The sequence below is a fragment of the Littorina saxatilis genome, linkage group LG1 (genome assembly GCF_037325665.1).
Source record: "Littorina saxatilis isolate snail1 linkage group LG1, US_GU_Lsax_2.0, whole genome shotgun sequence".
Classification (NCBI taxonomy): Eukaryota; Metazoa; Mollusca; class Gastropoda; order Littorinimorpha; family Littorinidae; genus Littorina; species Littorina saxatilis.
In genome coordinates, this window is record NC_090245.1 from 73645341 (window position 1) to 73660415 (window position 15075).

The following is a 15075-nucleotide window of genomic DNA, read 5'->3' on the forward strand; positions in this document are numbered from 1 at the left end:
CTGTGTTCTGGTTTTTTGTTGTTGTTGAGTGTTTTTATGATACTATGCACAGAAAAGAAGGGACACGTTGTGAATTAAACTTTTTGGGAAAGATTACTTGAAAGCTGAAAGTGTGCTGGATGTTTGTTTTGTTTGCTCTGTTTACCTTGTAACCAACCAAGCCAAAATGGCGACACTTTACTTGCAGGGTCGCTTCGGGTATTATGTTTGTTACCACGCACGGATAATAAAACCGTTATTACTAATATGCTGACTGTTAGCAAATGATAACAAGACATGTCTCGAAAACGCTATCAAAATTCGCCTAAAGGCTCATTTTGATATCTTTTTTCTCGACATGTCTTGTTATCATTTGCTAACAGTCAGCATATTAGAAATAACTCATAATAACAGGCATGTCGAGAAAAAAGATATCAAGCATGAGCCTTTTAGGCGAATGCTGATATCGTTTGTGAGAAATGACTGTTATCATTTGCTAACAGTCCGCATATTAGAAATAACGGTTTTATTACCGTTTAATTCGACCAAAACAAATTTCGAAGCGACCCCGCGAATTAGACAGAACAGCCAAAATTGGAACTTGAGCGCTCCTACCTGATTATGCCTGTCAGTCAAAGAATTCTCGTGACCTGGGTCAGCCAATCAGAGTAATACTCCTGACGTGATGAATATTCACAGATCAAATGCGTTTGACACACAACAATCTCACAAGATAAACCATGTTCAACATGCGTTTCGGTTGCTTCGCTTTTCTTGTTGAATAGAGAGCGACAGATTTAGAACCGACTCAAGACGGATGGGAAATGACGTAAAGATACATTTGACGTAATGCGAGTGACGCAATTTCACTTGATTTTCCGAACTTAGGTAATTTAGATTTCAAGTGAGCGGGTCGGCATTTCACACTCAGGGGATGGGCGGTACCTTGCTGTTCCGTAAAACACCCACCGACAAAACTCGCTTATCGGTATTTTTGTAGATAAAGAGAGTATTATCTGACAGCATTTGAAGTGTCATTCTGCAGAATAAATCACGCTGATATTGTTGATTTAAATTTTTAATTTGTTTTGTCAATTTTTAGCTTGATAAACAGAAAGGGTCCCTGCCTGAACGTTATAACATTTAACAGGTCACCTAGAATCCGTCCTGATTGGTCAAAAAGCCATATGGGGCACTGAATTGGTAATAAATATAAATGAAGTGTCATGTAAAAGAAACACACCCATCAAAGCAGTTTGTGCATATATATATGCATATATAGAAATTTAGAATGAGAGCACTGCTAAAAGTGCCAAAATGTGCACTCAATCACTTGTTACTTTCAAAGAAAAGTTAAAAATAGATTGACGTCAAAAGCGAGAATGCAGAAGAATTACGTAATGAGCAAGAGAGGTCATCCTTTACTTTGTGCGTGTCTGCCGCCTACATTCCAATATACATATAAATGTATTGGCCACTTGTCAAATTTTGCATCATCGGCAAAGCACTGCTCATTTCCTGAAATGGCAGCAGCGTTTTGCTGAAAATACGTAATGGCTTCTAAAGCTAGCCAATTTGGCAAAATCTGCAGCTTTTTGTGTCACCAAAACATTCCATTTTGGGTTGCTTTAGCTTATTGTGTGTATGGTCTGTGTTAGTCTGTGCCGAGCTATCACTCCAAAAATGAAGGACAACTACACTTTTTGCCATAGCTTGCCATAACTTATCGTTCATTGCAATATCCATCAATATTAGCATCTTAAGCTGTCTATGTGTTGTGATATCCCAGGCATTTGAGAACATTATAAAACCCAACATTTGCTGCTCGAAATAGGTGGGTTTTAGAAGCTTTAATTCCTACGCATATTCGGTTAAAACCTGCCGATTGCGCGAAATGGGCAGCATAATTGCTGGTTAAGTGAAATGGGCAAAAATGTTGCCAATTCTGATAATTCGGCAATTCCTTGAATTGGGCACGACATAATTATACACATTTTACAAGCCTGTCCAGCCATACCTGAAGCTGCATCAGAACCAGCACGCAAAATCCATCATCTCCCGAGACTGAAGGATGCCTACTACACAAGCAGAGTTGTCAAGAATAGGATTATTTTGTGTTATTTGTACACATAATGTTTTCTTACAGGAAAAAAGTGAAAATGGACATAAATTAATCAAAGTGGAAAAAGCTGGCGGTACATAATGCATTTTTTGTAGCAGAATGTTTCAGTTGACAAGGACTGTGAGAAGAACCATCATGCTATCAATCACGATGATAATTAACAAGCTCAAGATGAGAAAGATTCGATCTAGAGTTTTGGCACTGTAGCCTTGCTTTACACTTTCATTCACTTTTGCATTACCCAGGTGAAGTCTTTTTGGTTCATGTTTTGCGTCCTCCACTTGGCCTGCAACAAAACTGGTAGAGTAGTTTTCATTTTCTTCTCCAAAGTTTTTCAACCCAGGAACAGGCTGTTCCGGATTAATGGCTTCATTGTGGGGGTTGACTCTAGAAGAAGCAGCCATACTCCTGTTCTTGAGGATGTTGCACCCAGGCTTGGTGAAAAAGGAACCCAGTTTTTTCATACATGTGTGTGACAGCTTCTGGCACTGATTATATTCACTCAGGTCAGGTTCAGCCGTCTTGTCAGCGATATTATTTGCGTGTGTTTGCTGGTCGTAGAACCGTTTGAGGACAAAGACGGTGGCCAGGAAGACGATGACACTCCACACCCACATGAAGAGGAGGTACACCATCACCAGAGGAATCTGGAAGAAGGCAGGGACACGTGAAATACTGCATGAGAGTTGTCGAGCGGGGAGAATGGGATTTAGAAAGAAAGAAAGAAACGCATTCTTCAGGACTGCAGGGAACTTCAACAGCTGAGACAGGACATCTGGCCAAGCCCCACTACCCTTGAGGACAAAGCGTACGTCTGTGGGCCAATTATATCAGATTGGCCGACTTCATTGTGAGAGCAGATATTTCAAAGTGTGACATGCCAACGAGAAGAAAAAGAAAGAAGAAGAACAAGTCGCGTAAGGCGAAAATACAACATTTAGTCAAGTAGCTGTCGAACTCACAGAATGAAACTGAACGCAATGCCATTTTTCAGCAAGACCGTATACTCGTAGCATCGTCAGTCCACCGCTCATGGCAAAGGCAGTGAAATTGACAAGAAGAGCGGGGTAGTAGTTGCGCTAAGAAGGATAGCACGCTTTTCTGTACCTCTCTTTGTTTTAACTTTCTGAGCGTGTTTTTAATCCAAACATATCATATCTATATGTTTTTGGAATCAGGAACCGACAAGGAATAAGATGAAAGTGTTTTTAAATTGATTTCGACAATTTAATTTTGATAATAATTTTTATATATTTAATTTTCAGAGCTTGTTTTTAATCCAAATATAACATCTTTATATGTTTTTGGAATCAGAAAATGATGGAGAATAAGATGAACGTAAATTTGGATCGTTTTATAAATTTTTATTTTTTGTACAATTTTCAGATTTTTAATGACCAAAGTCATTAATTAATTTTTAAGCCACCAAGCTGAAATGCAATACCGAAGTCCGGGCTTCGTCGAAGATTACTTGACCAAAATTTCAACCAATTTGGTTGAAAAATGAGGGCGTGACAGTGCCGCCTCAACTTTCACGAAAAGCCGGATATGACGTCATCAAAGACATTTATCAAAAAAATGAAAAAAACGTTCGGGGATTTCATACCCAGGAATTCTCATGTCAAATTTCATAAAGATCGGTCCAGTAGTTTAGTCTGAATCGCTCTACACACACACACACACACACGCACATACACCACGACCCTCGTCTCGATTCCCCCCTCTACGTTAAAACATTTAGTCAAAACTTGACTAAATGTAAAAAGGTTGATCAAGAGAGAACCTGCTACAAAACAGAAGAAATGGAACAAGAGAAAGTATGAACTGAAATGGAAGCAGATTTTTGGCTGTCATCAACAGCAGCTTATTGGAATGAACAGCTAGGTTAAATGCATGGCCAAACTGTGGCTGTTTAAATCAAGAATGTGTTCAGTGAGTTGAAGCAAAACTGACCCATTCATGTGTATAGCTGAAACATGTTCCAGTGTGTTAGTGATGCAGAACATTGAACATCATTCAATAGAGCTGCACATTGCAGCCCAATAGACGAATTCTGAAAATAACTCTGTCTCTGGGAGAGTGACCTTTTCTTGCAAAAGCTCTGACATTAACAAAGGATAGACCAATCACTAGTGAGAGGACTGTCTGAAACACATGCATGTCCATGTATTTCGGACACACCACTCGCTAGTGATTGGTCAATCCTTTATTTGTCAGAGCTTTTGCAAGAAAAGGTAACTCTTCCACAACACCAACAAACCCGAGAGAGTTATTTAAAAAAATCGTCCATTGTTATAGATCGCTAAGTGAAAGTCGATGTTTCTGCATTCCTTGATTGGTTTGCTTGAAAATGAATTCCACAGTTATGCTACATGATGGGCGGGGATATAGCTCAGTTGGTAGCGCGCTGGATTTGTATTCAGTTGGCCGCTGTCAGCGTGAGTTCGATCCCAGGTTCGGCGGAAATTTATTTCACAGAGTCAACTTTGTGTGCAGACTCTCTTCGGTGTCCGAACCTCCCCCCGTGTACACTACATTGGGTGTGCACGTTAAAGATCCCACGATTGACAAAAGGGTCTTTCCTGGCAAAATTGCTTAGGCACAGTTAATAATTGTCTACCTATACCCGTGTGACTTGGAATAATAGGCCGTGAAAGGTAAATATGCGCCGAAATGGCTGCAATCTACTGGCCGTATAAAATTTCATCTCACACGGCATCACTGCAGAGCGCCTAGAACTGTACCCACGGAATATGCGCGATATAAGCCTCATTGATTGATTGATTGATATATACAATCAAAGAACCTGAAAAAAGGTTTGCAAGACATTTGGTGGAAAAGCCAGGTTGTCACAGAATAAGTTGTGCACTTATTCAATTTTTCCCTACCGAAATCATTAAAGCTGTGGCATATGGCCCCGCTTGTGAGACAGAAATCATTAAAGCTGTGGCATATGGCCCCGCTTGTGAGACAGAAATCATTAAAGCTGTGGCATATGGCCCCGCTTTTGAGAGGATACCTCCCAGCGAACTGAAATGTAAAGATTGAACGTAAAATTTATTTTCTTTGAGGTGACGTCAGAGGCCGACTAAAACTCATATGTAGGTGGCTGTCCAAGACTACAAAAGAGTGCATGTTTGTGTGCATTCAATCGTAAAAAAATAAAGAAAATTCTTACTAAAATGGATCGATATGAACATTTTCTTTGTATTTTTGACTATAATATTAATTTGACACAGATTGCGACAGTCATTGTTCACCTCAACCGCTAGCACGGTCTTGGAGAACAATGACCGTCTCGATCAATCTGCCGTCAGATGTCATATTTTGGTCAAAAGTACAAATAACATATAGTATAACTGTCATGAAAGGATGCCTGAAATGAATGCAGGAAAACGAAATCTTGGCTGGTGTCTTCTTACCACAGGCACCACTATACAAGGTAATGTATGGGTAAAACTCAGATTAGATGAGCTAGGCTTGAAACTTACCTTTGTATGTAGTCCGCGCGGCATGACTCCATTGATGAAGCTGGAGAAGACGGCGTTGGAGATAAAGATGGAGATGAGGAAGGACACTTTTTCTCCAGACTCGGGTGGGATGAGGAACACAAGACTGTCCATGATGGTGAAGAGAGCCATGGGACCCACCACACTCACCAAATAGAACGTTGTCCTTCGCTGTAACACGAGCTTAACTTTGGTGTTGTTGACGTTTTCATGATACTGAATTCCTTTCACTGTCTCCATTTGGATGTCAGTCAGTGACCACTCGCCTCCTGCTGAGAAGTTTTCCAACAGTTTTTCAACATTGGCTCCCAATGGAACAAGATGTATTTGACTTTGAGGGAGGAGGTAGAGATTAATTTCACAGAGCTGTTCATCGAAAGGAAAGAACATGAGGTTCAAAGCGCAAGATGTTTTGAGGTTGACAGAAAATGCAAAAATCACTTGTCCTGTTTGAGATAGACTTACAGGAACTCTGCTGTTCACAATGAGGTCACTGCCCTCTGCTCCGTTCATCACAGAAATAAGTGGGGTCCACAGCTCAGAGGAGAATAGTTCCACCATCTGCACACCTCCATACTCGCTCACATTCCAGGACAAGTCTGTGTCAAACCATATCAGAGTTATGTAGCCACTCAGCTCCAGAACCTGTGAATAATCATAGGGATTAAAGAGTAATGTTAATAATAATGATAATGATCACAATAAGAAGATAATAAACACATTTTTATTTGGCACTTAATTCACCACCAAATATATATAGCAGTCTCCGGGCATTTTACAAACATTGAAGATACATTGGACATTAAAATTCAACATTTCACGCATAACAAAAAGAAATTCAGGCAAGTACATAGCATTGATGATCATCAATTTAGCAACAAGCCTTAAATACACAGCATGCCCTGACTTCTAAGCAAACAATAAAGAAGCGAATTAACAGGTGTTTTCATGCTTACATTACAGGCACCTATCCCCCTGCGGGTTAGGGGGAAGAATTTACCCGATGCTCCCCAGCATGTCGTAAGAGGCGACTAACGGATTCTGTTTCTCCTTTTACCCCTGTTAAGTGTTTCGTGTATAGAAATTATAGTCAATGTTTGTAAAGATTTTAGTCAAGCAGTATGTAAGAAATGTTAAGTCCTTTGTACTGGAAACTTGCATTCTCCCAGTAAGGTCATATATTGTACTACGTTGCAAGCCCCTGTAGCAATTTTTTGATAAGTGCTTTTGTGAACAAGAAACAATAAACAAGTGGCTCTATCCCATCCCCCCCCCCTTTCCCCGTCGCGATATAACCTAGCTTGAACGGTTGAAAACGACGTTAAACACCAAATAAAAAAAGAACAGGCACCTATGTATACTCAAACACATCCCATACACGCATCACCTTCACTCAAATACAGTGGAACCCGCCTTTGATGACGCCTTTGACTTAATAATAATAATAATAATAAAGTGTATTTATATTGCGCCTATCCCTTACAAAAAACAAAAATATTTGGCTCTAAGCGCATTACAACATGTGTAGGGACTTGGTACAATCAAGTCTGACAATACAATAACACAATATACAGTCGGTCTCTTGGGTAAAAATGGGAAAAGCAGCTTCGACATTCAAACACTGCTACTAAAAATAAAAAAATAAAAAATCCTCTAACAATGCATACTGCTTTACAATATATGCATTTATGTATAAATATAGTTGAAGAACATCGGGTTAATAGGAATTAGAAAAGGTTCTTATGATAAAAACTAACTAGCGAACGACGAAGAAGAAGAATAATAAAACTATCAATGTCAATGTATAACAAGTCAACGTAAATGGCTAAAGAACAACAACAAAGCAATGATGATAAAACAGTTATACTCAATGGCTAATAACGAGGCAGAACTAAATAGTATCGACACAAGATTAAAACAAAACATATTCCTGGAGACACATTTATACATGTATCAAATAATCAATATACAAAATACAGCCCTCGCACACTCGCACACACACGCCAAGGCACGTGTAGTCGCACTCATACACCGCGACAGCTATCGCGCGCACGTACAAGAAAAAAAACCAAAAAAAAAAAAAACAAACAACAACACGGAAATAAACAAGGAAACAGGCACATGAAATAGCAACCCGTCCCCAGCCGGCCCACAGCGCGCTACGATGGCAAGTGACCCCTCTCCTCAATGTGGCAGATACTGAACAGGCTAGGCGTTGAAGTATTGCCGGAAGAGGTGTGTTTTTAGAGAGGACTTGAAGGAAAGGAGAGAGGTAGAAAGGCGGACAGACATGGGCAGAGAGTTCCAAATAGAGGGAGCTGTGTAGATAAAGGCGCGCTTGCCGAAAGCGTTCAGTTTGATGCGTGGGACAACAAGGTGCCCTGCGTCAGCGGATCTGAGGTTGCGTGTGGGGACGTGTGGCTTTAAGAGCGAAGACAGGTAAGAAGGGGCAGAGTCGTCGTGAAGGCTACGGTAACACAGGGTAGCTATTTTATATGTTATGCGTGCTTTGATTGGTAGCCAGTGAAGGGTCATGAGGAGAGGGGTGACATGGTCGCGCTTGCGCTTGCGCAGCACAAGACGTGCTGCATTGTTCATGATGCGCTGTAGGCGGTCTAGCTTGGCATCAGGGAGGCCGGCTAGGAGCGAGTTGCAGTAATCCAGTCTCGACAAAATAAAAGCCGAAACCAGTGTCTTGGTTGCGTCGAGGGAAAGAAGGTGTCTGATTTGGCTAATCCTCCGCATTTCAAGAAAGGCGGTTCTGCAGAGTGAGTTGATGTGGGCGTCCATTGACAGGCTACTGTCAAGGTGGACACCCAGGTTTTTTACTTTGGTGCTGAATGTGACTGTGGTATCAGAAAGCGTAAGACTGGATGTTTCTGAAAGAAGCTTTAAGTTTGATTGTTTGCCAACTGGCATGATCTCTGTCTTATCATCGTTCATCTTGAGCTTGTTGACTGTCATCCACTGTTTGATGTGATCGCTGCATGATTCTATTGACTGCACTAACTCTGTAAACTGTTTGGTGTGTGCGGATTTTTGTAGTTGAGTGTCGTCTGCGAACATGTGGTACAGGACATTGTGGTGCTTTATGACTTTGCCTAACGGCTGTATGTACATAGTGAATAACACTGGGCCTAACACAGATCCTTGTGGGACTCCATACTTTAGTATGGTGTCCTCGGAGTGCCTATTTTGGATCACAACAGCCTGAATGCGTCCAGTCAGGTAGGAGCAGAACCACCCCAGAGCCGTGCCTGTTATGCCGAATGTGGTGTTCAACCTTGCCAGCAGTATATCGTGGTCGATGGTGTCGAACGCTGCGGATAGGTCCAACAGGGCCAGAAGCGAAACAGAGCCGCTGTCACAGGCAGTGAGAAGATCATTCGCTACCTTCGGTAGGGCTGTTTCAGTGCTGTGATCTGCGCGGTAGGCGGACTGTAATGGTTCAACCATACCTGTCTTAGCAAGATGCTCTGACAATTGGGCCAAAACAACCTTTTCAAGGACTTTCGAAACAAAAGGCAAATTAGAGACAGGGCGGTAGTTCTTAAAAGTGTTGATGTCAAGGTTAGCTTTTTTCAGGAGGGGAGTGACTACTGCATGCTTAAAAGAAGGGGGTACTTGACCGGATGTGAGGGATTGATTTATGACTTGCCCCCCCCTTTTAAGACCTTGCTTTTTTTCTTCAGATTTTCTCTTCATAACCTCCATATTAAGACTCCCTCCTGGTAAGACTGCTGAAGAGACGATAAACAATAAGTAATAACCAATCCTGTTCGACCTTTATTCTCAGATTTGTGCGAGGAAAGGGGTGCGCTTAAAAGGGGGGTTCTCCCCCTCCCCCCCCCCAAAAAAAAGGGGGGCTCCACTGTACAAACCTGTTCTGCCGCATCCAGGCTGAGAATATCCACAGGGATCAGGGTGACTTTGATGCTCAGACTTTCCTCGTCGTCATTGGTGTTGTCTAGTAAAGGCTTGCTGATCTTGGGCGGTATCTTGTTCCTGGCAATGGGGTGGGCTTTGATGTCTTCCACCAGCCTGGAGTATCCCTCTTTCTTGGGGTGAGTGAGGTTGGAAAGGGCCGCGTGACATCCCGAGTGGTTGCTTGTGTGGTACATCGCCAGCGTCAACAGACTGACCAGCGTGAAGAGTCGACACACGGGATGCATGCTGGTGCTGCGCATATTGCAATGGCTAAAGCCTGTCTTTAATTGAGTCCGAAGTTAACTACGCGAAGACTTCGCAAAGTCTTTTTACTGAAAACTCAATGCTAAAGCTCTATACGGCCAGCTTCATGAAGTATACTTCGCGTAGTGGACTATAAGGACTGTGCAGGCTTTATTGACTTTCGGGAATAACTCTGTCAGGTTTGTATGGGTTGTGAAAGAATGAATACCTTTGTTCCTAAATACTTTTCCTGTCACAAATAACTTCCCATGTGATCCTGTCCATGTGTTTCCGACAAAACCCTTGATAGTGATTGGCCCCTCCAGTGTTTCTTTTGAGTAAAAATCAAGGGTATTCACTCTTTCACAAACCATACGATGGGCACTCATTATGTTTTGCAACCTGGGTTTTCTACAACACTTACAGCCAATCTGTCTACTCCAGTTTTTGGAAGAATCCATCCTCAGCTTGTACACATTGTACCATCCTCTTAAACCAGCTGTCCATAACACGTACCCCAATTCATCCCAACACGTTGACTGGGGTATGTCAAAATTAACGCCCTCGGGAATGCTTGGGCATCTTTGGTGTTCTGGAACTGCTTTCCCTTCAACTGCCTCTTAAAGGCATGGAACAAAAACCAGTCACAGTGGTCTAAGGTGTGTGCATATGGTAGGTAGGTGACAAGCTGAACATCATTGGCGGCTAGAAAGTCAAGAGTTACAGCTGATGTGTGCGTGCTGGGTTTTTCATGATGGAGCAGTAGACCAAGGACACCCGGTCGGGGACGTCGTGTGCAACGTACTTACCAGAAAGAAATTAAGCAAGCAGTGGCTGACATACCAGTCAGCAGTTATCGGTTGTCTTTCCTCAAGTGATATGGTGGCAACTTGGCCGGATTTTGCAAAGAAATGCACTATCATTTGTTAGGAAGCACTTCTGTTTCTTTTGAATTTTACAGGTGGGATCTCATCTAGGAAGACCCACACCACCAACTGTTGCTTCATCTTTGGGTCCTTTTGGTTTTCCCATGTTTGGTCTTCTGTTACCATATGTCCCAAACGCGAGGAAACCTTCTTCCGTCAAATGTTCATAGCATATGGGTGCACCAGTCCACCCTACCCCGCTTTTGCTCTTCACTAAGGTTATGGGGCACCCAACGGTCACAACGTTTCTTTACGCCACAGCAGCCGTGAAAACTACAAGTGAGACTTCCCGATTAAATCTTCATTCTATCATGTTAATAATCGTATATCATTTTTGGGTCCTTCTCAATCAGGGACTCTACCCTAGAGACATTTTCTGGGGTAACGATTGTTGCCATTCGACCACAACGGTCAACGTTTTTTTACGTCCACGCGCCAGTAATGAACCATCTGAAAACAGTGGCTTTTGGTGGAGATTGATTTCCAAAACAGTGTTTTAAACTTGAAAATCACTCTTGAAAAGAGTTAATTTCCCTGGCAATAGCCATAACACATCATAGCTCGAAAATCTCTTCGCAAAAGGTCAACACTGCTGGCAGGAGACCCATCACCCTTACTGGACATTTTATCGCATTGAATGATAACGGTTGCACGGAATCAAGTAATTTTTGTTGTCACAAGTCTTCCCATAACTGGTCTTTGATGTAATGAAAAAGGCAAAGTAGTGACTTAATTAGTTTGCCCAGGTTGCAAAATATAATGAGTCCCCCTCGTACAAACACAACAGAGTTATTTTCAGAATTCGTCTTCTGACTCCACACTGACTCCAGTGATAGCACACAAACAGTATTGCCTAGTAGAAAAGAAGAATGCATCCCACATGCAGTCACTTATGCGCTCAGTCAAAGCAAAAAAACTATGCTAGATAAGAAGATTCTTAAATATGACAAAAAAGGGTTGTTTGGTAGGAACATTGTAAAAATTATACGATCAAAGATGATGGTAGGCAGACTGGCTTGCAATTCTTTTTTGCTGTATTTTCACATAAAATCCAGTGAAATAGCAGACATTTCAGCAGCTAAATGCTTTCAGCGTTGTTGAAGAAAATCAACTGGTGCCAATTCTTTGCTCCTGTACAATTGCACACGACTTTTATTGATCACTTATGCATGATTGCTCCTGTCGAATTACACACAACTTTTTGAGTCACTTGAGAAAAAGTGACTCTATGTAATCGGTCAGTGTTAGTCTGTCCGGCCGGCCGTCCGGCCGGCCGTCCGGCCGGCCGTCCGTAGACACCACCTTAACGTTGGACTTTTCTCGGAAACTATCAAAGCGATCGGGCTCATATTTTGTTTAGTCGTGACCTCCAATGACCTCTACACTTTAACGATGGTTTCGTTGACCTTTGACCTTTTTCAAGGTCACAGGTCAGCGTCAAAGGAAAAATTAGACATTTTATATCTTTGACAAAGTTCATCGGATGTGATTGAAACTTTGTAGGATTATTCTTTACATCAAAGTATTTACATCTGTAGCCTTTTACGAACGTTATCAGAAAAACAAGGGAGATAACTAGCCTTTTCTGTTCGGCAACACACAACTTAACGTTGGGCTTTTCTCGGAAACTATAAAAGTGACCGGGCTCAAATTTTATGTGAACGTGACTCATTGTGTTGTGAATAGCAATTTCTTCCTGTCCATCTGATGCCTCATATAATATTCAGAACTGCGAAAGTGACTCGATCGAGCGTTTGCTCTTCTTGTATTAATCACTTAATTGCTCTTGTATTAATCACTCAATTGCTCCTGTCTAATTGCACACAACCTGTATTGATCACTTAAAGCTACCATCTTTCTAATGTAAGAGGTGTCGTACGTTAATCACCACAGATCTGTTTGGACTTATATTTACACAGGAAAGAACATAAATTTTTATAAACACATGCAAAAACAATCCTGTGATAACTAAGTGTTTTTTAAAACTTATTTGGAAAGTGACACATATGTCAATCTACAAAATCAGTTCACATAAATATTAGCACTTTACAGAGAATTGAGCCACGCTATTAGTTTTGTGTGTGGGATGCGCTGATGCCATGTGAAAGTCTCGACAGATCTGTGGTAGTAAACAGTCATGCATGAACGTGTACACGGGATGCTCGATCGATACCTGTAGGAATTGATACTTGGCAGTACAAAACTGTACACGCAAGCACAAGACCAAGTGCGCACGGAAAAGATCCTGTAATCCATGTCAGAGTTCGGTGGGTTATAGAAACACGAAAATACCCAGCATGCTTCCTCCGAAAGCGGCGTATGGCTGCCTAAATGGCGGGGTAAAAACGGTCATACACGTAAAATTCCACTCGTGCAAAAAACACGAGTGTATGTGGGAGTTTCAGCCCACAAACGCAGAAGAAGAAGAAGAAGTACAAAACTTAGGAACAGTCACAACCTTAACAGTAAAAAAATTTTTTTTTTTTTAAAAACACAAGAAAGATTAAATCTTTGGAATGTTTAGTTCAGGACTAAACAAAATGTTCACAAGAACCTCGACTTAATAGCCTTTACTGTGGAAAAACAAGAGAAAAAACAGAAAAAATAAAGAAATGATGCTGTGACTTTCCTTAGAACGTCCTAAAGATGGTCATAGCAATCAGAAGATAATTAAAACTCACCTGTCTCAAACACTCAGTGTTCAAAGTTGCTTTCTGTGAATCACTAGCTGTCAAACCAAAATTACCCAGTGATCTGATGCAAAGTTAGCAGGCGTGCAGCGGCCCCCACTTTGTCAGGCTGTCTCCATGGATTCTAGTTGCCATAGCAGTGCGGATGCTAGCTGTTTGTTCCATATCAGTATATCTGAGCGACACAGAGGTGTTGCTCTGGTTACAGGTTTTGCTATCAGGTGATCATTTTTGTTGAGAGTGAAAGGGGGGGGGGGGGGGGGTGGGGAGAGAAAGAGCTCCTGAGTGTTTGTGTGTGTGTTTGGGCGACTTGCATTAATGGCTAGGGTAATGACTTAAAACATTCATGTCCACTCTCAAGTGCTGTACCAATTCAGGTGCCGATCTACATGATTGCAGAAATCAATGATACTAATGGACTTCAGTTTGCAGTTTAGCTGAAAGCGTGCTCTCTATCCTTTGTGTATCCTCTGAGGCTGTGTGTGCGTGTGTGTTCATATATATATATGTGTGTGTGTGTGCGTGTGCATGTGTGTGTTTCGTGCTTTTAGGATTCATCGATTTTCTGTGTGACTGCATGTCATGTATTTAGAATTCCTCTGAACAGTGGAGAACTAATGTGCAAATGCATTTTGAAAGCAAATAAATGAAGGGAAAATCAAAGGAATGAAGAAATGAAAAAACAAATGGCCAAACAAAGGAATGAATCAGTGAATAAAAGAACGGGGCTGAACCAGTAACAGAGCTTTAAAATTGGATTTTACTTGAATCAATCACAACACTGCTATGTAAAAGGTATAGATATTCTCAAGCTACTCATGGGCTTGTTCATTCTTGTATTAATTGATTTGATTAATGTACACTGTTTTTACTGTTTCGAACAGTGGGGGCTCAGTTGGGAGACCACTGGACTTGTGATCCTTAGGTTACAGGTTCGAATCCCGGCATGCAGGGATGGACACAGGTCAAGTCTTAATGTGCAGACTCAGAGATGGTATCCATGTCCCACCCCCGTGTCACCACAGTGGCACGTAAAAGACCTCGGTCATGCTGCCATAAGTGCAGGTGGCTGATTACACCTAAACATGCGATATGCATACACTTGGGTAGCGAGACACTTAAGTTGCAGCTAGCTTGTACTAATTCCACTGGGAAGAATTAAGTGACCTGAATTTCCAAGCATAATTGGGATAATAGAGCATATAAAGTGGAGGAAAAAAAATTCTCTGTTGCAGTGGAACCCACATTTTAACCCCCATTCCACCACCACCCCTCACAGATTTACAACTTACCCACCTTTGAACACCCTTGTTCAGTTCTCAGATTTTCTGTTCATAAGTGTAATGGTAAAGTTATCTCAATGATAAATTTAAGAAAATTTGAGAAAACCAGGTCTTAAAAAGGAGGGTCCAACCTAAATTGGGGATAGAATTACAGAGGTTATGAACAGAAAGTCTGAGAAAACACTGGGTCTAAATATCAAAGGGAGGGAGTCTTAAATCAGGGGATCTGAAAAGTTTTTTTCCACTGTATTATTCTGTTTTCATCCCAAATTCAAATGTGTGAAGGGCTTTAAGCTGCTTTGATCAGTGTGTCCTGTTTTTTTTAAAAACTTTATAATTATAAGGACGAAGCTCAGTTCATTCATTGATGCACACGTGTGCAATTATAAGAGGGTG

General features: G+C 41.5%; 2 protein-coding genes across 2 annotated transcripts in view; one reads left to right on the plus strand and one right to left on the minus strand.

Moving 5' to 3' along the window:
• Positions 1 to 15075, plus strand: part of LOC138978544 (uncharacterized) — a 98808-nt gene that overhangs the window by 20399 nt on the left and 63334 nt on the right. The gene's annotated exons all lie outside the window — the stretch shown is intronic.
• Positions 1243 to 9066, minus strand: LOC138950733 (acetylcholine receptor subunit alpha-like). Its single transcript, XM_070322465.1, has 4 exons — positions 8815 to 9066; positions 6076 to 6255; positions 5593 to 5976; positions 1243 to 2748 (listed from the first exon to the last, which is right to left on the minus strand). The coding sequence occupies exons 1-4, from the start codon at positions 9064 to 9066 to the stop codon at positions 2206 to 2208; spliced, it is 1359 nt and encodes a 452-aa protein (XP_070178566.1). The 3' UTR covers positions 1243 to 2205.